Source organism: Ischnura elegans, chromosome 1 (assembly GCF_921293095.1).
Source record: "Ischnura elegans chromosome 1, ioIscEleg1.1, whole genome shotgun sequence".
In the NCBI taxonomy this organism is placed as follows: domain Eukaryota; kingdom Metazoa; phylum Arthropoda; class Insecta; order Odonata; family Coenagrionidae; genus Ischnura; species Ischnura elegans.
In genome coordinates this window covers 142449516-142471530 of record NC_060246.1, presented here as the reverse complement: position 1 = coordinate 142471530, position 22015 = coordinate 142449516, and the positions used below count along the sequence as shown (strand labels likewise).

The window sequence follows — 22015 nt, the reverse complement described above, 5'->3', positions numbered from 1 at the left end:
AAATTAGAAATTCACTGTTTAAACATTCCTTAAGGTAAAAATTTCTGTAACTCAACTGTTTGGAAAGAAAGATGGAGATCTCCAGGTCAGCCATATATTTCACCATCAGACTTAACCACACCATACCATAGAGAGGAATAGCTAGCTGCTGCTTTCAAAATTGAAAAAAAAGCCCCGAAAATCTCCAGTTCTTAAGAAATAAATACAGGAGTAAATACCTATAATTAATTTATATATTTTTACACCCAGAGGAGAAAAAGGATGATCGTTTTCCAGAGATTGGCCATGCACAATCCATCGACAATATTTATTCATTTTCCAACATATCCGGTAAGGTACATGATAGTACTTTCCAAAATATACACAAAACTGTACAGAATTAAAGTAAATTAGAGTTTTTAGGATTAAAAGAATTTTCTTTAAAATAGTGGCCCAAAAGGTTTCACAACTTATAAATATACCTTCATCCGCTGAAGGTCTAGGTGTAAAAAGTTTCTGCCTCATACCAAATACAGGGGGAAGTGACCTCCAAGGAGGGGTTTCTCAGGTTCTTGGGAGAAGCTGTAGGCACTCAATGCCTACCGATATTATCTGCCTTAAACGTTCACAGTGGAAAATGCCAGTCTATTTGTCCAAACCAACACTTTAAACAGTTCTCTGATTTGGAGTTATTTAAAGCAGATCAAAAATTTGCCATGACAACTACTCATTATCCACAAATGTTATTTCTTCTTTAATGAAAAATTCAACTACCTCCTCTTCAACATTCTTGGTGTCCGAGTCCAGTTCATCTGTATCCACATCTGTAAAAAGAAAGAGTAACAAATATTGAATACGTGCATCTGAAATACCATTCCTTGAATTCTTCACTGACCCACACATACCATGAAATATTATCTTGACCAGCAATATTATAATCTACAGCAGCAATCTATACGTAGCATAACAAAAATTTAACAGCGATGGGTTGATTACAAAAACAAAGCAATTGAAATTCTCTCATTTAGATTCTCAAAAATAATTTCAATGCAACTATAAAACTTTCTCTCCACTCCAGTCAAACAGTCAAGAAGCAACTATTGCTGAGGCAATGGATGCCTGTTCAGTTTCTCTGGAGCTAAGAGATTTGCAGACACAAGAAATGTCCAAGGAGAGACATAATGGATTGGGAACACACAAGGATTAAATGCTTCAGTGAGAAAAGGCATGCATTTCTTAAACTTGGAAGCAAAAATAAATCCAAGCTCAAAAGAACTCAACATTAGTCGTAGACCAGTCTTCAAATTAAAAAAGCTAATGACTTGAAAAATGCTTAGGTTCCGCTTATTTTCCTTCGTTCAAGTTTCATTTAAAATTACTACTATAATTTAGAAGGTGTATCGGTGAAAGTGAAGTTATGCTACGGGACCATTTCAAGAAAATATTACAGATAGCCTCAATATCTTTTCAAGTATAATTTTCATCACAAAAAAACTATCATGTGCTCAGAAAAGATTAAGCCAATAAAAATCATCAATTACATTTCTGACTAACTTTTACATCATAGCACATGAATATTATATCACAGAACACTTTTTCCAACTCTACGGGAAAAGATATAACATTAATAATTCTAGTATAATCCAAAAATATTCCTAGCAATCATGCCTATATTTAAATAAAGCAAATGGAAAGAGAATAAAACTTAGGTCAAATCTCACGATTAAACCTAAGTGACTCAGTCATGCCTGCAAATTAGCCTGGATTACAATATAAAATAGATAGAAGGGGGTTAAAATTTTATGAATTTGAGTTTAATTTCATTTTTAACATTTAAATAAGAAATTTTTCTTTTTATCTTTCTGATTTACTTCTCAGACTTGTCCGATGGATCACATTAATAACTACTAATTCATAAGCTTTAAGGATAGTCATTAACTTTGATCTATTCCTGCTGCACCTTCCGTGATTTATCTGCCACTATTTCATCAATGTAGTAATAAACAGTGTAAGTACAAAATATTAAAAATAAAGATAGGCTTGTTGAAATTTAAGCATTAAACATTCCCAAAGAATACTCAGTCCAGGATGGACAGGTTCTCCTTCACTCAGTCAAGGAGACCTTTCCATCAATAAGAGGTTTCTTGAATGAATTTACATGTACCTATGAACATTTATTGATCTGCTAGGGAACTAAACATTGTCTATTGGTCAGTTTCTGCTGCAAGTAAGAGGAACAGTAAATCAAGGTTTCACTGCATGCCACTATAAGTATGAGCAATGTCCATTATTACACATGAATCCCATTCTGAAAACCAAACACTACATAGGGGAACAGCAATATCAAATTTTATTTTGGCATGTTTAAATGGACACACATGGAGATCAACTAAGGCTATTTTTTTAATTAGGAAAACAAATATCATCAGATTCTCATTATCTTATCACCTGATAACCAGCAAAGTAATGAACAAGCCCTGTCTATGAAAAACTAATTAAGATAGCATTCTCTTACATAAAATCAGAGGTATCAGCACACAAAACAGTGAAGAGCACTTCACATAATTCACACACTAAGAACAAGCTAAATTGTAGCTGAGAAGGGCAGAATGCATCAATTTACACAAAAGCCATTAATATTCTGATATGAAGTTTGATAAAATGTTGGCAGGTTTAGAAATCTAGAATGTCAATCATTTGCTGCCTCATATAATTCTCTATTACCATCTGATAATCACAAATGATGCAATTATTGGCATCCAGCAACATGTCACCTGTATGCTATAGGTACACATGAGCAGCAAATCAAACAAGTAAAAAGCTGTCATTCGCAGCCTAAATCTATCATTAGTCCTTTAAGCAAAGACATTAAGTGGACAAGCTATGAGACTTCAACATTGTGTACCACCAGAGGGTTATGGATTTGCATTCCCTTGCTCAAGCATAATATTTTCAGAGAATGTAAGGAAATCACAATCAATACTCACTATCACGCAGTTCCAGACGTCTAAACTTCTGTTCATTATACTGCTCAATCCTCTTCTCCCTGTACTCTTCAAAGTCCTTCATTAGCTTGCACCTCTTCTCCACCAATTCCTAGCAAAATTTATAATAACACATTAGTATTACACCAAAATACTTCTTTAAAATGCAGAAAAAATTGATTTCAAAATATTCATCTAAAAATTTACTTCAATAACCTCTACACAAGGAATCAATGCAATGTTCAACAATATATTTTTGAATGAAGAGTGGAACTTAAGATGATTAAATTCACTGTAAAATAACACAACTTTTACATCACTTTAGCACATTGCAATGAAATACTGGAGCTCAAATTGGACCAAAAAACTTAAGTATAAAGCTCTCAGTCAGACTCCTTTTTGTGCTCAGAAAAGATTAAGCCAATAAAATCATCAAATTTAAGATTTATGATCAAAGTTTTCATCATAGCACAAAAATATCATCTTCCGTCATCACACCTACAAATCACAAGACCACCATACCTTCGATGCCTTAGTCATCCTCATACGATCCTTGCTTTCAAACTGAACACTGTACTTCTTTAGACTCTTCTTGATTTCCTTCTGTTGCTTGGCACTAAGAAGAGATGGTGGTCTTGGCCGCCAGAGCAACTGACAGAACTGCTCCACATTATTGCGCTTAATGCACTTTCCTTGGAAGGAATACAACACAAACCCATTGTCAACCTGCAAAAGGAAGTTCAAAAGATGAACACTTATCCATTACACCAACATAGTTATTACTTGTAAGTGTACTAAAACACAGAGGTCAGTCCAAAATTTTAATATGGATAATTAAGGTGTTGCCGCTTGAGTCCATTTCTAATAGAACCACAGACTTAACCCTAGAAGTGCACACTTCTTTTTTCAATCATAAAGTGCACACTGGGGTCCAGCGGACCCCATAACTTTAATATTTTTTAATTTCAACCCCCTGATATTTTTTTACTATTAATATAGTAAATATCAATAATAGAAATGTTTCTTACACAAATATGTAAATATAAGTTATTTAACCATATTAAAATAAAAGTAAAACAATATTTTTCATTCCAAAGACATAAAAGTTCTTTAAGAAAGTCAACAATCCTACTTTTATTTACCCTTACGAATGTTTTAGATGTACAGACAAATAGTTTTAACAGCTTAAGTATTACATTGTGTAGTTCATGTAAAAAATGTTTTCATATTTTTTCTTTCCATAAAACGTATTAATTTTAACAATTGAAAACAACGAAATTTTCCTGTGTATTTTTTTTTAATTTTTTTCACAAATTTCATTAGGACTTCCTATTGCTCCAAAATGTACATTACTATTATTTATTTTACAGGTAAAATATAAATTTTTAGAAAAAAATGCTTTGTTGTTAATTTCTCACTCCAGTACAGGTAGTACACAGATAACTTCGGTGCTCGTCACACATCGGAGCGCGCCACGATGAGCATATAATTCTTATTTTTCTGTCGCTATTCCTTGGGCAGAAGCTGCATCGTATTTTGCTTTGAAGGATTTCAGGTTTATCAATTGCTGATATTTCAATTTTTAAAATTTCCGCAATGGTATTCCTAATTTAAGAACGCAGGTTTTTTTTTCAAAATCCGTTGATGCAAATGAGGTTTGATGAGTGACAAAGCCAAGTTTTTCAAATATGTTCTCCGGTTTATTTTTTCATTACTATCAATATGAGAGTAAAGAACCATTGCGTTTATACCAGCTTGGTCTAGCATGCCATAGAAAATCTGCATTGGCCATCGAAGGGTTTTTCTGGCTGTTGTATATTCATGACACAGTTGATCAAACGTGTCTGTTCCTCCTTTAGTGGCATTATACATGCAAATAATCTCGGGCTTTCCATTGTCTTCATTTATAGCTCCATCCAAATGAAAAGATGACTACAAAAGCACTATTTCATTTCTTTTCGGTGTGAAAGACACCTGGGTCATGTCAGGGTCAAAGGCAAATCGTGAAGATTGAACAACAGCACTTCTTGTAAAATCCACTGGAATTTGACGCTTGTTTTTACGAATTTTCACCATCGTTATTGAATAATCTTTTAGCATCTTCTTTACAAGCTCAACAGAAGTGAACCAATTGTCGCACGTAATATTTCTATTCGTGCCATGAATTGGTGTTGACAATGTCCGTACATAATATGTCGGAACAGTTTCATCTGGATTGGTAACTACTTTTCCTATGTAAGCCAGGCATTTACCATGTAAAACGTTTTTGCATCATTCATCATTACAATTTTTATGCTATACTTATCTGGCTATCCTTTCATATATATCCGAAAGGGGCAACGGCCTCGTAAACCGAGAAGTTGTTCATCTACAGTACAATACTCATGAGGAGTGTAATATTTCTTGCAATTATCTACAAACCCTTCCCAAATTTCACGAATTGACGCACAATTATCGATCGTTCTACGCTGCATTCTGGTGTTTTTATCATCAAAACGCAAGGTTGACAGCAAAAACAGGAATCGGTGCAGAGAGACATGGTGCACTGATACAACGTAGATCCAAACTCAGTTGACCACAGTTCATACAAATTTGTGTTGCACGTCTTCTGCACCCCAGAAAAATATAGAAGTCCAAAAAAAGCCTCAATCTCCTAAACATCTACATCACCGTGGTACGATTGAGGAATTGTGACATTTTGACGCTGCCGTTGTATTTCCTCATTTGTGTGCGTCATTATTTTATTTCGTGAAGTGCTATCCAACAGTAATTCCCAAGCTTGCCGGGGAGTTTTGACGTCGCGCGCTGCTCCTTTTGGTCCAGGCAGATCCGAAACCAAATTTCGCTCTCTCTTTCGATCTCCAAATGATTTCAAACGTCAATGTTTGATGAATAGTTTACTATTATGAGTAATATATGTTCAAAAATATTGCTCTACAATCCATTCCATTGAAGTTTGTTCGTACGTCTTTCACTCCAAAATTCTTAAATTATTTGCAAAAGAGGAAACCAAGATATTTCACAAAAAAAGTTGATGACCTCAAAAATCCCAAAGTGATAAAAAATGATAAATGGCATTTTAATTACTTTAAACGTATAAATACGATTATAACAAATGTATTTGCAGTAAAAAAGGCAATAAACAAATGTGTTAATTTTTTTTTGCAATTTCAAAAAAATTTCATGAAGTGCACACTGGGGTCCAATGGACCCCAGACCATTTTCAATATTAAATTATAAAGCAATAAGCGCGTTGAAAAAATCACCACACACTAGAAACTTTTACTAAGATATAAAAGGAAATTTACATTGGTATGAGCTTTCAATATTTTGTGCATTACAAAAGTTATAGCAAAGAAAAAAACACCTGGGGTCCACCGGACCCCAGTGTGCCCTTCTAGGGTTAAAAACTAATGTAGAGAGAGACACCGATTACATGCCTCAATTGCACAGAAACACGATCACATTTTGATAGAGCTCATCTCCTTAGCACTTAAGGCAAGGAAAGCTAAGGCAGTTAGATAATACAGGCCATAGTATTTATTTAAATACTGATTACTTTTTTAATTCCCATCACCCATATGAAGCACTAATTTCGGCCAAGGCGAACTAGAACAAGAAGTAACTGAAACATAGGTGAGATCCGTTGAATTCCTTCCAGATATTCCAGTAAGTGATGAACAAACGTAGACCACATTGAATTTACAAGAGCAAGTGAGAGCAATCCTTGAGACCCCAACATGTCTTACAGAAAACAACATTATGCGATTCCTAGTGGAGTCAAAATACCAGAGCCAATACTTAACCCTACCATTAATGGCATAAATGCTACAATCATGAAATAGGTAAGCTAATACCATTCTTAACTACAAAGTTCATCACCATATTCAAAAGAGAATTAAAGCATAAAAGTGATGTTTACAGTTACAATTGTGTCAAAAATAGTTAAATTATTTTAACCGAATTTCACTGCAAAAAAAGCCAAATATGACAAGTATTTTCAAACTTTGGCAACCAAAAAACCATGGTGCATAAATAGATGAATCGTGTCACCATCAAAACATACACATGTGATAACTGCATCAAATGCTTTGCCATTTTGTGCTCAGAAAAGATTAAGCCAATAAAATCATCAATTATAAAATTTATGATCGAAGTTTTCATCATGGCACAAAAATATCATCTACCGTGTTCCCACTTAACTATGAATAACAATTATGCGTTAAGGGCATAAGATAAATTTCAAAATAGAAATGTTTAAAGTTACCTTGCTCTTCCAAATTGAGTTTCCAGTGACGACATACCGCCCAGTAGGATCCCATTCAACATCTGAGATACCAAAATGTTCATTGGAGTTCATGATCACAAACTCATTGGTGTCTACAAAGTCTAAAACACCACCATTGGTCCTGATTCCAGCCATTACTATGAACTGTCCACAGGGAGACCAGAACAGGTAGTTGGCCTCCCTTTTTTCAAATTTCTCTGCAAAAAGCCACACACATCACATATTTAAGAACACAGACAACCATAAAACCTGGTTTCACAACTTAATGAATCATGTCATCATCACAACCACTACATACAATAATAACATTGAATGAAAAACCATATTGTGCTCAGAAAAGATTAAGCCAATAAAATCATCAAATAAAAGATTTATGATCAAAGTTTTCATCATGGCACAAAGATACCATCTTCCGTGTTCTCATGAGTTTAAGGGCAAGCAATAATAATAATGGATACTTAATCATACGAAATTTAAAAAAAATAAAACTACCTAATACAGCAATCCCTGCAACACATTATACTTAAGTCTAAAATTTAAGATAACAGATGGTATAAAGAACAAGACATACTCAGTAATGAAGGAATATGACCAGTTTTCACTCCATAAAAGCTGATACATGTATTGGGGACATCACCATGAATGATGGCAAATTTAGAGCCAATAGGCTCCCATGCAAAGGCATGAATAGCCTCTTTGATCTCCACACTGTCCACTGGAATCTGCTTCTCTCGCATGTGGAATATTTCAAAGTTGCAATATACACCCTGTATAACACCAAAGATAAATGAATTTTTATTAGTTCATCGATGTAGAAAGACCTAAATACTTATAAAATTCTCTTAAATAAATAAAATCCTGAAATTGAAACCTCCCAAATCATCATTCTAAAATGGTGCATGTCATGATCCATTAATGAGGAAAACTAAACAATAAATGCCTAATTAGTGTAGAATAGAGCACAATAGCCTTAAATAACATTTGGAAATGCACTCAATTTGGCAATAACAAAGACTTCCAGACCAGACTGAAGCAAGAAAGCAATAAAGGAGGCACGAGATCATCACCTCTTCAGTAATTCAAGTGGTTTTTCAAGACAAGTCACCATTATCAAAATTATTTTTTTCAAGCGACATTCTAGCTGCCTTATCACAGACTGAATGAATACTGCAGCTAAGTATGAATGCTGGGAAGAGCCCGTGTGACGTATTTCTGGTTCCAGCTGTCGCCCTGTGAGGAGACCTTGGGGCGAGGGTATGTGCGCCGCTGCGATGCAGGCTGTTAGCAGGTAGCAGAGTACCCTGCTAGCAGGTAGCGCTTGCGTTAAATAAGGATTATTATTCCCCTACCAATCGATGGAACTTTCTTTCCGAACTTCGGTAATTTTAATGTGTGATTATTAAAGAGGTTCCCTGAGCTCTGTGCCTCATGCATGCATTGGTAATCTCAGACGATGTAAAACTCCTATCTACTCGTATAGAAACTAGGTTCCTGTGACGTCACGTAGAGTGGCATCGCATGGGCACCAATCTGACCTTATTCAAATGCAGTTAAAATTGACCAATGCCATTTGTCTTAACTGGGATTCCTAAAACCAATTAATTTGTATATTATGAATACACTAATGGTGGGTCATGAATCGCAATCAATGCCTTTCATTTTCTTTGATGAAGGAAACTACCCTATTGTGGCTACTTTAAAACCTCTACTATGATACTTGAAAATTTTTCATATAAGATAAAAACCAATATGTGCTCAGAAAAGATTAAGCCAAAGAAATCATCACATAAAATATTTATGAAAAAAAAATTTCATCATCGCACAACATTTTGATTCCATTCCCTCGGAGAATCAAAGAAAACACACAAGTAGAAGTTCTGGATAAAGAATTACTTACACTGTATTTATATTCATTCTTTTCTTTCTTCACTTTCATGTAGCGATCAACTTTCACACACAAGAAGTCCCCAGACTTTTGCCAATGAATTTTACAATCGGCTACATTGAAAAGATTTTTGGCTCTAATTTCATTACGACTGAAAAGAAAAAGATGAGGCATTTTCTATTATACAGTATAAATTATTTTAGGCTAAGTGAAATTAAAAAGAATAGAACAAAGAAAGATAATGAACCATTAACACACCATCATCTTCTCAGGATACTACACTATGATTAATTCATTCATCTTATTGAACAAAGAAGCCGGAACAGACACAATTGTAGGCAATGACCAGTGATCAGAGTTCTCAGTAAATATTCGATGTGGTATAGAATGTGCATCCAAGCTCCCATAATAAGCTATCAGGGAACCATTAGCAGATAAGTGCTACTAGAGGACTACTTTTGGCAGCAATTGCAATTATTATAGAAGGTATGCATTGAAACTAGTCCAAAAATCTATTCAAACATTCCTGGAAATTGTATACAGGCGGTCGTCAACTTTTGCACACAACGCGTTCCTGAAAACTTGTACGAAAGTCGAACTATTGAGTTCCATACCAATAAGGGAACGCAATTCCGATGATGTTACGTGCAATATCCGTTGCTGAAGGTGTATATGAATAAAACATCACTCAAATGGCAAAACACAATTAGCAAGAAGAACTTACTAGTTTTATTGAAAGCTGTTTGATGATGTCTAGTCAACATTTTTGAAAAATCTCTCCAATGAAGGCTGAACTACAGCTTTCTTCTTCTCTTGATGAAGGAGCCTATAGCAGGCAGTGTCTCTCTCAAATAAATCACCTAGATTCAAGTCAACAACCAATAATTCCCTTCATTTTATACATACGTATTGTTCGCATATACTGCCATTTGAAACAATTGAATGTTGGGATGCGCAGTGAACATCCCGGGAATTTAAAAAAATTACAACATCTGAAAGCCTGACTTTAAGTGAACGAAAGTCAAGTCAAAGGCTTCAATTTGGAATTAAGAAAGTGAGAATTGCACGAAAGTCGAGTACTGAAAGATAAACGAGGGTCTCGAAGGGAAGCCTTTCCTGGCAAATTCGTAATAGGAAGAGTCCTTGGGATTCTACCATGTCCTTCTGTTGATTGCCCCCCCCCTACCATCTTTGTTTGGTTGGTACCCCTTTAGTGGATAAGCCCTAATCAACCAACGGACCCAGTGAGAAACCCTATTAATCTTCCTGCTGTTGATAGCCTTGTGCTCATAATTTTAGCTAATATGAAGATTTCAAAAGCATAACAGTTCACTCACTATACATCAAGACCTCAGTGCTCCTATGCAACTTATCACATGAATCTTCATGACTTTTGGAATAAAATTAAATGTTAAGTCAAACAAATGAGATATACATGCTCAGAAAAGATTAAGCCAAAATGAATAATCATATCTTAGATCATTCGCAGAGAAATCATCATTGCATGTACAAACAATTTAACTTTGGATTACTTAATACATACTTGATATTTGCTTAACTTTTTTTAAATATATACACTGATCTACGAGCAAATAAAAAATTACACCCCCACATGGCCATCCCTGGAGAGTTGAATAAATTGACTATAATATATAGTAGCATTACTCTATATAAATAAATTCTCTTATGGCATTTTTAAGGATCCTATGTGCATAAAATGTGACACCTAATCACCTCTTATACTACTGGTGATGCCCCACGACTCTTAAACCATTCTCCCTCTCCTTTGCCTCAAGTGGTTTATGGTAATTTCCAAAGTGATGCGTTAAAATTTTACTGGAGAGTAATAAAAGCATTTACAACAATTAAACTGAGTATATGAAAGACTATGTCAGATGAGAGTGAAGAGCTATGCCAGACTCAACAGTTACATTTAAAAATATAATTAAAAGTAATGTTATAGCTAGAGAAAGTGTCAACTTTAAAAAGCTTTTTCCCACATATATTTGAATAATGTAAATGAATACATGACATCTATTGTAAATACAATTAACTCAAGGTTTACTATTATAACATATTGCATACCTTGGAATTTCAAGAAGGGTTACTTTTGCAGGAACATCCATTTTCTCGGCGACCCAATATGCAATTATGTTGTCTGTTGGAGACCAACTGAAATCTCTTATTCCAGGAATTTTGAAACTCTTCTTATGCAGAAGACCAAACGACTGCAAACGAAATATATAAAAAATATATGAATTTGGCTGGAATACCTTAGTGAATGCATGGGCACTTCGTAAAATATTCTATCTTAAAAATGTTGACTACATAGACTTTAGTTAACTAAAGATTGGGAGAACATTTCTATTACTACCCCTGCTTTCAGCATTTAAGGCAAAAGTTAGTCACGTCCAACTTTAGGATAATACTGAATTCTTGCATTGGAGTTCCCTGACATTACTTTCATTTGGCTGCTCTAAAAATCTCCGTAGATAGGACTGTAATTTTCCCATCCAGTATTTAAAAATGGAAATGATATATGGCAAAAACTTGAGGACAAAACAAATAGTTATATTTCGTATTAAACGATTCCCCACTACAAATCTCAAGTGATTAGTTCATGTTCTTCATTGAAATGATAAGTTCACTTGCAATCCTTTGTCTGGGATCTAACACTCACAAATATGCTGGCATTAAGTTTGTTTTTATTATATAAGGGGGATACCATCTATGTTGCAAAGTAATGACAGCTAATTAAAAACAAATACAAAGTGTTACAACATTCACATAACCAATTTATCCCCATACAAATCAGAAAACATTCTATCAATTGATGGAAATCAAAGTAAGTGATGCATGTAATCGAAATAAAACTATAGTAGAATACAATGGCATAAGCTTACCGGAGTTTCATAAACACTAAGCATGTCTAAACTGATTCGAGCAAAGTATTTATCATCAGGAGACCACCTGAAGATGGGCCAGACAGATGGTGCATCAGTGCCAAAAAACCGCTTTTCATTTCCAGTGCGAATGTCCCATATTATGAGTCGTTTAGGCTCTGAATTGTGCTCTGACATGGGAGAGTAGGTTACCAAATACCTATTAAGAAAGTAAAAATAAGTTCAAACATTATCCAAAATACAGGTGCATTAAAGGTCTCATTATTTATCAAATTTCATCACAATCCACAATAAAATAAAATTGACAAAGGGCCATTATCAACTATAAGAAATTCTTTTCTACACTTGTAACGGACTATAAACTTTGATACCTCACTTTAAGTAGATCAATTTATGTTTCTAAGTGTTTTAAGCAACCCTAAGCAAATGCACATTTTAACAAATTAATATACACCATCAACATAATTATCCAGAGATAGCAAAAAGTGGTTCACTTGATTCAAATGGTGTGATATTGAAACATAGCTCATCGGGAAGCATAGCCATCAATAAGAAAGGTCAATAACCTGATTTCCCATACCCACAAAGATTTTTAAAAATCTGCAATACCAGAACTAGTGTATTGAAACACATGACAGTTTTTCAGAGTTTAATATTAATTACTGCGATATCCACGGAAAAATATCACACAACTGTAAACAGAAGAGAAAAAATAATTGAATACAAAAATTGGTTTAAGGCCAAAAATAAATTGATCATATGCTTACTTTTCACATGGAGAGAAGTCTATGAACTGTACTCCGTTGTGGGTGAAGCGCATAATCTGCTCAAACTTGGGTCCACCCCAAAGTGCTACACCTTTCTTGTGGAAAGTTGCCAAGTATGTTCCAAGGGGTGACCATTTGACATATGTTTCTGTCCATCTCTGCAAAAATATTAAAACAGATAAAATGAATACAAAACTTGCAATGACATACATTCATGTCAAAATTAAACAAGAAATCACAGATTATGAAATACTTACCTCATTTATTTAACCTGAGGAGGAATATTACCCGAGGAATTTTAAATAGCATACAACACTCAATTAAAAATTTATCACAAAAATCACAAAATTTTCTTGTCAAACAATCGAATATGCAGAACTTAATGTACTCAGAAAAGATTAAGCCAATGAAATCATCACATGATAGATTTCAGCATTATTTTATCATCATTGTACAATATTTAAGTCACCCCTGAACTAAGTAAAGTCCAAATGGGGCAACATTCGTATTAGGCATGATTCAATATTATTTCTGTCACCTCTACAAATATGTGCAGTACATATTCGTTGGCCTTTCGAGTCACTGAGAAAACGGCCAAACAATGAGAGAACAGCAATATCGAACTCATCACATTTACTGGAGAGAGAACAAAAAAAGGTGGTGCTCATCAAAACTAAAACGAATCCAGGAAAATCCAAATCACCATTTTTTGACTATTCATATGAGACAATCCCTTACAGACGCCCTAACAAGAAAGCTGAGAAATGGCGCGTAATGAATGTTGAATGGTGATGAGTAAAATAAGTTAAAAGCAACTTACAGATCTTTCTTCGACTAAAGTTGGTTCTGGATTACTATTCTGCCATATTTGAACACTCTGGCCGATTCCACAAATAATTGCATATTGATCGAAAGCATCTGGTTCTAGGAGATAATAATGCATATTTCCTTGATCTTTGTATGGCTGTGGTTCAGGTGGTTCCCACTCATCTGGTATCTCAGCATACCTAAAAAAAAAGGTACATTAGTAAAACGTTCTTTCGGAAGCATTACACTTGAAACGAGGATAAAAAAGTCACTAAGTACAAGCACATGCACCCTAATGTAAATAAATTCTTAATGCTGGGCCTTAGGTGCTAGATCTGAACGTAATTACGAAGTATCATATGGCACCCACTTTTGGAAGTCGCTGAAGAGATTGACGAGAAACGTGTGATTTTTATCAAACTTCGAATTATTGTACTGGCGAACAGCCTCTGCAGCCAACGCCGGAGAGGGAAATTCCAAAAATATGTACCTGCGAGAAAATAATATACATTAGGATCGAATCATTGTGGATGGCACAACAAAAGTATTTAAAATACTTACTTTTTGGTTTGCCCATTCTCCTCCGGGAAATAATCATTAATAAAACCACTCTTAGAAAAGAATTTCCTAATAACAATCTGCAGCTTCTCCAAACGATCGGGTCCCACTTGGGGCACTCCGTCCACCACTACTAATGAGTCCACACCTTCGAGTTCCTTCGGCTTAATTTCCAGAAGATCAGCTAAGAGTTCTGCACAAAAGATACACTATTAATCTCATGACTTTGCTTCAAAATGTGTAAATTTAATAAGCAGCTTCATCAAGAAAGATTGTCAAAAATCATCACGCCCCTCAACCAACTAAAGACTATAGCCAAAATACGTAAAATATGGTCAATAATTTTGAGATGAAACTAAGAAATAACACTACAGCATTTTGTTTTCGTACGTTAACTGGAAAAAAGCTAGAGCAGAGCTACAAATATTTAAAAATTGATATATTTGTTCAATGTAAGCCATATGCCACCCGGTAGGGGCATGGACTGTTACCTTCGTCAGAAATTGGATCAACGTAGCCGGGCGGATCGCTAAAAGTAGGTGGTTTTCCATCACCATTTTCAATCGTTTCACTTTTTCCTTCATCCGCATTCACTGAACTTTTGTCGGAATCTTTTTTCTTAACCATTTTGGTCGCCTCGTGGACAAATGGCTGACATAAGACGTTGAACAAACAATTGACAGCAGCAACCGCAACTCTCCCTGGATGCTGCTGACATCTAGCAACAGCCGCTGTAAATTCCATCACTTCAAACTATCGAAATTAATATGTGAAATAGTTTTTAAAACAATAACAAATTTCATTTTCAGTAATACTGACCTCTGCATACGATTTTATACGAAAAATTGACTTAACTTTGTCATTTGTAAACACCTAATGTTTTATTGGCGCGAGCATTGATATTGATATTTCCTCATGAATTAACATAATTTCAGTTTTGGCCGATTGATCCTAATTTGGCCTCATCACGGAATTCGTGAAAAGATGATGATTGATTGAATGCGAAAAACACTCAAGCCGAGACGTATAAACCCGTTGTTATGGGAGGCAAGGGAAAAATTACGTCATGAGAAATGAATTCAACTTGAAGGCGTCACCTAGCAGACAATCCTGCGCCGGAGAAGTTGCGCACACCTGCTAGCCGCTCCAGCCCATCTCCCTACCCCACGCTCCGAACAATCAGTATCAAAAATCGGCTGTTTCCAAACGCTCCTCCTGAAGGGACACGGGTTAGGAGTGGACGAATAGTTTGGCTTCGTGATTGGAATTAATTCGCGCTAATCCTGTGAAAATGTTATCCCTGAAAGTGAGCAAGTATTATTTTATTCTCGTGTTGAGCGTTTTCGCGCTACTGGGGTTTGTTTACGGTGAGCGATACTGCTACCAGACGGACAAAGAGCCTTACCTTCATTTCGCTACGAAGACAGCCTACGAGTTCGTTTTTCAAGAGAAGGATCCCGAAGAAATTCCAGGTATTTACTTCGAAAAAATTACTTTTACTTCTCTCAGCTATTTTCTACTAAAATGCAATAATTCGATCGTTATAATTTTGTTTCTTGAAAACTGACAAGGACTACTGCTCAATGCAAATTTTTTTATCTGATTCTTTGTGAAATAAAAATATCGAAAATAAGTTGGTAACGGTCGCAATATCGGCGCGGATTAATATTTTTCAAATATTTGACCATTTAGTATTGTGCGATTTATTTTCCGCCGCCCTATTCCAGTTGGTATACCGAATGAATCGGAGATTTTACGAAAAATTTTCCATCGATAATATAATCCCAGGCGTTCTCTGTGATTTCCCCTTGTCTTTCGCGGCGATGGCAAAGTCAGGAAATGATGTCATCGCTATGTGTACCGCCGACAGAGTTGTTCTTTTCAGCATGAGATTTTAAGATGCCTAAATCTCCATCAGAAGAAAATGAAAGCCACATTTTCATATGTGCCAGTTGAGTGGTATAAAATTTGTTTCTTCCGCGAAATTCTTTGTCCCAGAAACTGCGGAGAATCCGCGCTCGAGATCCCCTTGAGAAAAAGTTTCAATTCTTTTATCTCAACACTTTTGATTGAGCAACAAAAAATTCGGCGATTTTATAATTTCGAGTCACTAGGGTTATCCTGCAGGAGTGCTCATTTTCCTACGATTTCCAATTTGATGTTTGTATCGAGTTTTCTTTGATCTGTAAGGTTTTTTTGTGGTGATGTGACTTACACACTAAAAATTTTAGCGCGATAATTCAAATCTGTAATTCGTTTTTCACCAATAAAATCTTTTTCCTAGCGAGTCACGGCTTACTATCAGAGTTCTACAAAAAAATATCTTCCATGCACTTTTAAAGGAAAATTTTGTGGCAGAGAAAATGCTAAAAATATTCCCGAGCGAAATAGAAAATAAACGAGACGCCAAATTATCATAAATGGTGATATGATGCGAGCCACTTATTCTTCATCACCAATTCCTTATGTTAACAAACCCACTTGCGCCAGTCATGTGAAAATGAGTACCCCGCCTGTTAATCACCTTCCTTCGGCATTCAACAAAAAATTATTCACTTTGACCAAGACTCGAACCATTAGCTATCGAATCCGATTCGAATGCTTTAATCAATTTTCTTAAGGGGTTTAATTCCTTGAAGTAATTGCCATTAACTCAGGGGTAACCTGGTTCGATTTGACGTTAACCCAATGATTTTTTTCCCGTGATCATGTTTACGCATTTCATCTCAAGAATTTTGGTTGGTTTAATTACTTTTACCTCTCGCTTTTACGGTTAAATCACTATTAAGATGTAAGGAGGATGTAGAGCAAACCCGGCAGCATATTGTAAAGGAAATCTCGTTTCCCCTGTCGTATATTAATAGAACTCTTTCGATAAGTTTGGATGGAACACCTTTATTTTCCGCGGCTGCTTCTCGTTATGGATATCGATTCACGGAGAGAGCATTCCGAGCATTCACAAAACGAGAAAAATTACCGCCGGCTAGGAGGGGAGAGCGAGATGATCATGGTGATGTGGTCAGTGTAATTATGTCTCCCGAAAGGTCGCCGACGTTTATCTGGTCCTTTCCTGGAGAGGCATCAACACACACGCACGCCTCGAATTCTTCGATGGAGCGACCTCAGTGGCACACGTGAGAAATGTTTCCGAAAGGGGCGATGACGAGCGGGTGGTGAGGGGACCGCTTTCTTTTGGCTTCCCTCAAGAAGCGCGCCGCCCATCACCTGCCACGCCACGTCGACGCGCGGAGGGCTCGCCCGAATTTCATTGGCGATGGTCGATTGTTCCACATCATAAGGTACCGCGAGAGAGCATTTTCACCGATGGTGTAAATTATGTAGGCAAGACCTCGATGGGGTTCATGCAGCCTATTTGGAGAAGTTGCCGGTTTTAATCGGCGTCGACCAAAATAAAGTGAACTTTTTCTGGAGAGTATCGTACAACAGCATATCAAATGATAAACAAAGATATCGTACTACCCTTTTTCATATATTTCACAGCTCTACAACACGTGTATAAACGTTTGAAATACGTGGAAGTGGGCAGTACGACGTTTTTGTTTATCAATTGACAAAAATATTCAATGGGAGTCAGTGGCGCAGCCAGGAATTAAGGCTGGGGGGAGTTTAGGCGCAACTAATACCGAGGTGTGTGGGGGTATGGAATACCCACCAGGATAAGCGGTAGGTGCGAGATTAATAAATTGCGGAATTTTAAGATAAACGGTTCAAAATGGTGAGTTTTACGGCTTTCTGACGGATATTTTATTAATCCTTACACTATTCTATTAGCAATATCAATCCAATTAAGTAAAATGGATTAAACTGAATTATTTCTCTGAGCTCTGGGGGGGGTTTAACCCCCAAAACCACCCTCGCTGCGCCACTGATGGGTGTAAAATAACCGAATTGATCGTCATAATTGCTGTTAAGACAACAAGTAAGCGTTCGCGTTCATTGTATTAATCAAGAAGAAAACCTACGCACTTTAAAACAATAATTTTTTGTTAACTAAATTGATTTATTGTTTTTTCCTAGCAGATTTTCAAACTACGTGCGGGGTACTTCAGCAAATGTCACTGGCAAAAAAAGGCCGTATTAAAATGCGAAACAATAATCTAAATAAGATATTAGGGAATTCAAACAATTCAAGTCCTTACGAAGAATTAAAGAAAAAATATGCAAAATAATTGAACCGAGATCTTGAATATACTAGCATTGTAGTATCTCGTTGGAAGTTAATTTTTTGTGCGATTTCTTCTTCATCAGTCCTCTATGATTCTAAATAGAATAATTGTCTTTTGCCGTCGGGGAAAAAAAAAACATTAACCACCGTTACGCCATCGAAATTATACTGTTGTCCTCGTTTCATGTTCATTGCTGCGACGCTTTCGGTCCAGGAGTTCATTGCGGTCACTCAGGGTCATCCTATTGAATCATATACTTCACTATATTTAATCAGAGTTCATTCAGAAAAGCATTAAGATGAATCTGCAATTTTCACAAACGTCGCTAATGTTTACATTCCGCATTAATTTCGTTTAGCGGACATCGACAGGAGTTACCAGCGGACAGTCCGCGAGTGATTTATTAATCATTGCGAGAGAAGTGCACAGGCTGAAGATTTTTTTCCCCGAAAAAGCTATGTATCACCACCGCTCCGCGTTAAATGCTATGACATTCACGGTTAGTTGACTATGAACAAACGCGCTTTGGGTAGCATGCAAGTCGCCTTAAGGGACCGAGGAATTAGGGAAAAGGCCAAGATGCGACGAATATGGCTGTCTTAAAAGGGCAAGATATGGAGGAATTCATCTACCAGGGGGCCAAGGCCTTGTTGTTCCATTGCGTTCTATATGCAGAGCTTTACGAGGGTAGGGAACACTGAAAAATTTCGATCCTTATCAATAGAATGTATTGCTTCAGCTCCAGTGGTCATTTTTCACGATCAGTAACTTGTGTAAAACTTACGTTATCACCCGATAGTTTTCGGAATATTTAAATTTAAGCCCTTAACTTTTAATTTGTTGAAAATGTTTACCCTAGTCTTTTCTCAGTAGTATTTTTTTGCATTTGAGATCCAGGCACATATTGATGAAGTTCTAAGTCATACAGTTAGCCTGAAAATATCAAGTCGTAAACAAAGGTGTAGTTTATTTCAAATCTGACGCGTGAACGAGGGAGAAATTCACTCTAATCACCAGGAGGCAATGAGAAGATATTCTTCTGGACCGGGAGTCGGACCACGAACATTTGGCTTTACGGGCCACTATTTAGACCACTATGCTTTCCAGGCAATTTTACTGAGGTAACATTGCCATGGGAATCGAAGATTGGTTTACCGCGGAGGTAAAATTAACATGGCAATGAAAGAACGTGGACAGCGTAATGGTCTGCGCCGTGACCAGGAACGGCAATGATCCGTGGTTGGAATCCCGCTCCAGGGGAGATTTTTCGCGCGGCATTAATGTCAATTGTGGCATAAGTTTTTAATGAGTAACTTTTTTCTCGTAAAACAACAAAATGCGATCGATCGATAGTGTGTTTGATGCGTCCTGTTGACTGTTCAAAGCTATATCTTTATTACGATTTTTACTCTTTATATCGACCTCGTATGGCTTCAATTGAGTGGTCAAAAACAGTGCACACTCATTTTTTATCCAACTTGGCCTCGATAATTTTACAAACCAGTGAATATCTTCCGCATAGGAGTAAATTTATTGTAAAAATCGCGTTTCGTCATAGTGTTGAATCATCAGATGATCGATCACATCAGTATATTTTCATCAATATTTGAGCCAAAGATGATCGCACATTGATGTTTGAAAAATCAACTTTATTAAGCTCTCTCAGCATTTCCACCACAAGGTTAGCTCCATATGTAGGTTGGAACTCGCATGTACTTAAAAACTTCCGTGCGAAATTCACACATCAATGGTATTTCTTGCCCCAGGCTGAAACAAAAATTACAACAAATGAAAGTCATCTATGGAGGTTTCCAACTGTGAAATATGAGTATATTTGCTTTTTTTATTTGATGGACAGCTTCGTCATTTTGTACCGCATAGAAAGCCCGATCATTCAGGGTGGAGAGAATCACCGACCTTTTCTTAAGAGGGTTATCACTACCGCGCGAACGGTCTAATTCGAAGTATTTCAACTGCTTAATCTGTGGTGCTGTCTTTCTCCTTTATATTTATTTATATTTAAAACAACATGATATTTCCTTGCTAAAAATGGGTTGACCTAGCCTTACATTTATCTTGGCTACCCCTTCTTTAGTGGATCCATCATCTTCATCCAATGCCAAGCACAATGGGTGGTTTCCTTTTATTATTTTATTGCCTAAATCGAAAGATTATTACTCCTGGAGTACGTATTTCACGCTTTTAGATTTTTAAATGGCGATACCTATTTTTCGCGATTTAATGAAAATTGGAAATTTTCAAGCGCGCGAAAACGCGACGGCTAAGTATGAATGCAGGGAAAACTCCGTGTGACGTCGTTCTGGTTCCTGCTGCCGCAAGTGAGGTGACCTTGGGGCGAGGCTTTGAGCGCTGATACGACGCAGGATGCTAGCAGGTAGCAGAGTACCCTGCTAGCTGGTAGCGCTTGGCTTGAATAAGGATTATTAATACCTTATCAAACGAAGAAAACTTTCCAAACTTAGGTAGTGTTAATAGGTGATTATTAATACAATTTTCCCTGAGCTCTGTGCCTCATGCGTGCATTGGTAATCTCAGACGATATAAAACTCCTATCTTCTCATATAGAAACTAGGTCCCTGGAGCGTCACGTGGAGCCATTCGTCTAAACCGGTATTTCTAAAACCAAATAATTTGTATTTTATGAATACACTAATGGTTGGTAACGAATCGCAACCAATGCATTTCGTTTTCTTCGATGAAGGAAAGTACCCTTTTAGCCCAAGTTCGCCTGAGACATAGAGATAGGTAAACCTGAAGGTCCAAATACGCCAATATTAGTTGACGGATTTTACAAAAGTGACCTGGCAGGTGCGATCACTATTCGTCTCTTAGGCTCTTCATCGGAATCAAAGCAATGCTCATGTCGCTTCTGATAGTCCCCTCATAGATGAAAAGAACGGAGGGATATCCACCCTTCCCCTAAACGTAAATCTATATACATCTCTGAGGGAGAATGAGCGTCGTGAAGAGGTCCAGCGCTGGTGGAGATGGAGGTCCAGAGGGGAGAGAGGGAGAAGTCGGATGGGTGACATATCCGGTTTTCCGAGAATCCCTTAAAACTCCGAGGAATACCAATCTCCTCGCCGGCGAGGGTCATCTCCGCCACTCCCACCTTGTGGGCCGCCGCCGATCCATCCATATCCGGCAACCGACGCAACGTGCGGCAGCGGAAAACCCTCACAATCAGCGCTCAGGACCATTGGCGTGTTTAGGATTTTTCCTCGTGAGTTCCAAGATTGTTCATGAGAGCCCCCATCCCTTGATAAATTTAGTCACTCAAATGAATGTTTGTCTAACGTCATCTATTTTTTAAATAAAACGTCATTTATTTTTTAAATAAAAAAAAATCTAAATTTTAAAATAAACTAAAATTTCAGAATAAAACACTTCTTTTTCAGATTTTATATCTGAGAGCGTCGGTTATTCTGCGTATACCCAAAGAAGTACGCCTCATAACGTTTTAAATGGTTAGCATGAAAGGTATTTATGTCACCGATGCTTTGAAAAATATTTTTGGGTATACTCGTACGCGAGCTCACGAAAAATACGAAATGGTTGGCAACCCTGGACATAGGAAGGTTTAGGAGGTGAGGTAGTGCAATTGAATGTCGTTTAACTTTGTGGAACTCCTCGGTT

The 22015-nt window shown here is 36.7% G+C and overlaps 2 protein-coding genes across 2 annotated transcripts in view; one reads left to right on the top strand and one right to left on the bottom strand.

Moving 5' to 3' along the window:
* Nucleotides 1-268: 268 nt before the first annotated feature.
* LOC124171237 (eukaryotic translation initiation factor 3 subunit B) lies at nt 269-14930 on the bottom strand. The gene is made up of 13 exons (XM_046550383.1): nt 14663-14930; nt 14175-14364; nt 13984-14103; nt 13627-13813; nt 12807-12964; nt 12040-12238; nt 11222-11364; nt 9149-9287; nt 7823-8018; nt 7231-7448; nt 3486-3689; nt 2967-3075; nt 269-803 (listed from the first exon to the last, which is right to left on the bottom strand). The coding sequence occupies exons 1-13, from the start codon at nt 14913-14915 to the stop codon at nt 703-705; spliced, it is 2217 nt and encodes a 738-aa protein (XP_046406339.1). The 5' UTR covers nt 14916-14930; the 3' UTR covers nt 269-702.
* Nucleotides 14931-15293: 363 nt separating this feature from the next.
* Nucleotides 15294-22015, top strand: part of LOC124171248 (multiple inositol polyphosphate phosphatase 1-like) — a 95045-nt gene continuing 88323 nt past the window's right edge. The window contains exon 1 of the mRNA XM_046550392.1: nt 15294-15643. Coding sequence (XP_046406348.1) covers nt 15463-15643 — 181 coding nt within the window. The 5' untranslated portion in view covers nt 15294-15462. The remainder of the gene's footprint in view (nt 15644-22015) is intronic.

Excerpts from the sequence above, each read along its gene's own strand:
- LOC124171237 (XM_046550383.1), bottom strand. The coding sequence starts at position 14,915 with ATGGAATTTACAGCGGCTGTTGCTAGATGTCAGCAGCATCCAGGGAGA. Across the intron at positions 8,019-9,148 it reads AGAATGAATATAAATACAGT|GGTGTATATTGCAACTTTGA; the intron begins GTAAGTAATTCT and ends GGTGTTATACAG. Across the intron at positions 3,076-3,485 it reads GGATGACTAAGGCATCGAAG|GAATTGGTGGAGAAGAGGTG; the intron begins GTATGGTGGTCT and ends AAATTTTGCTAG.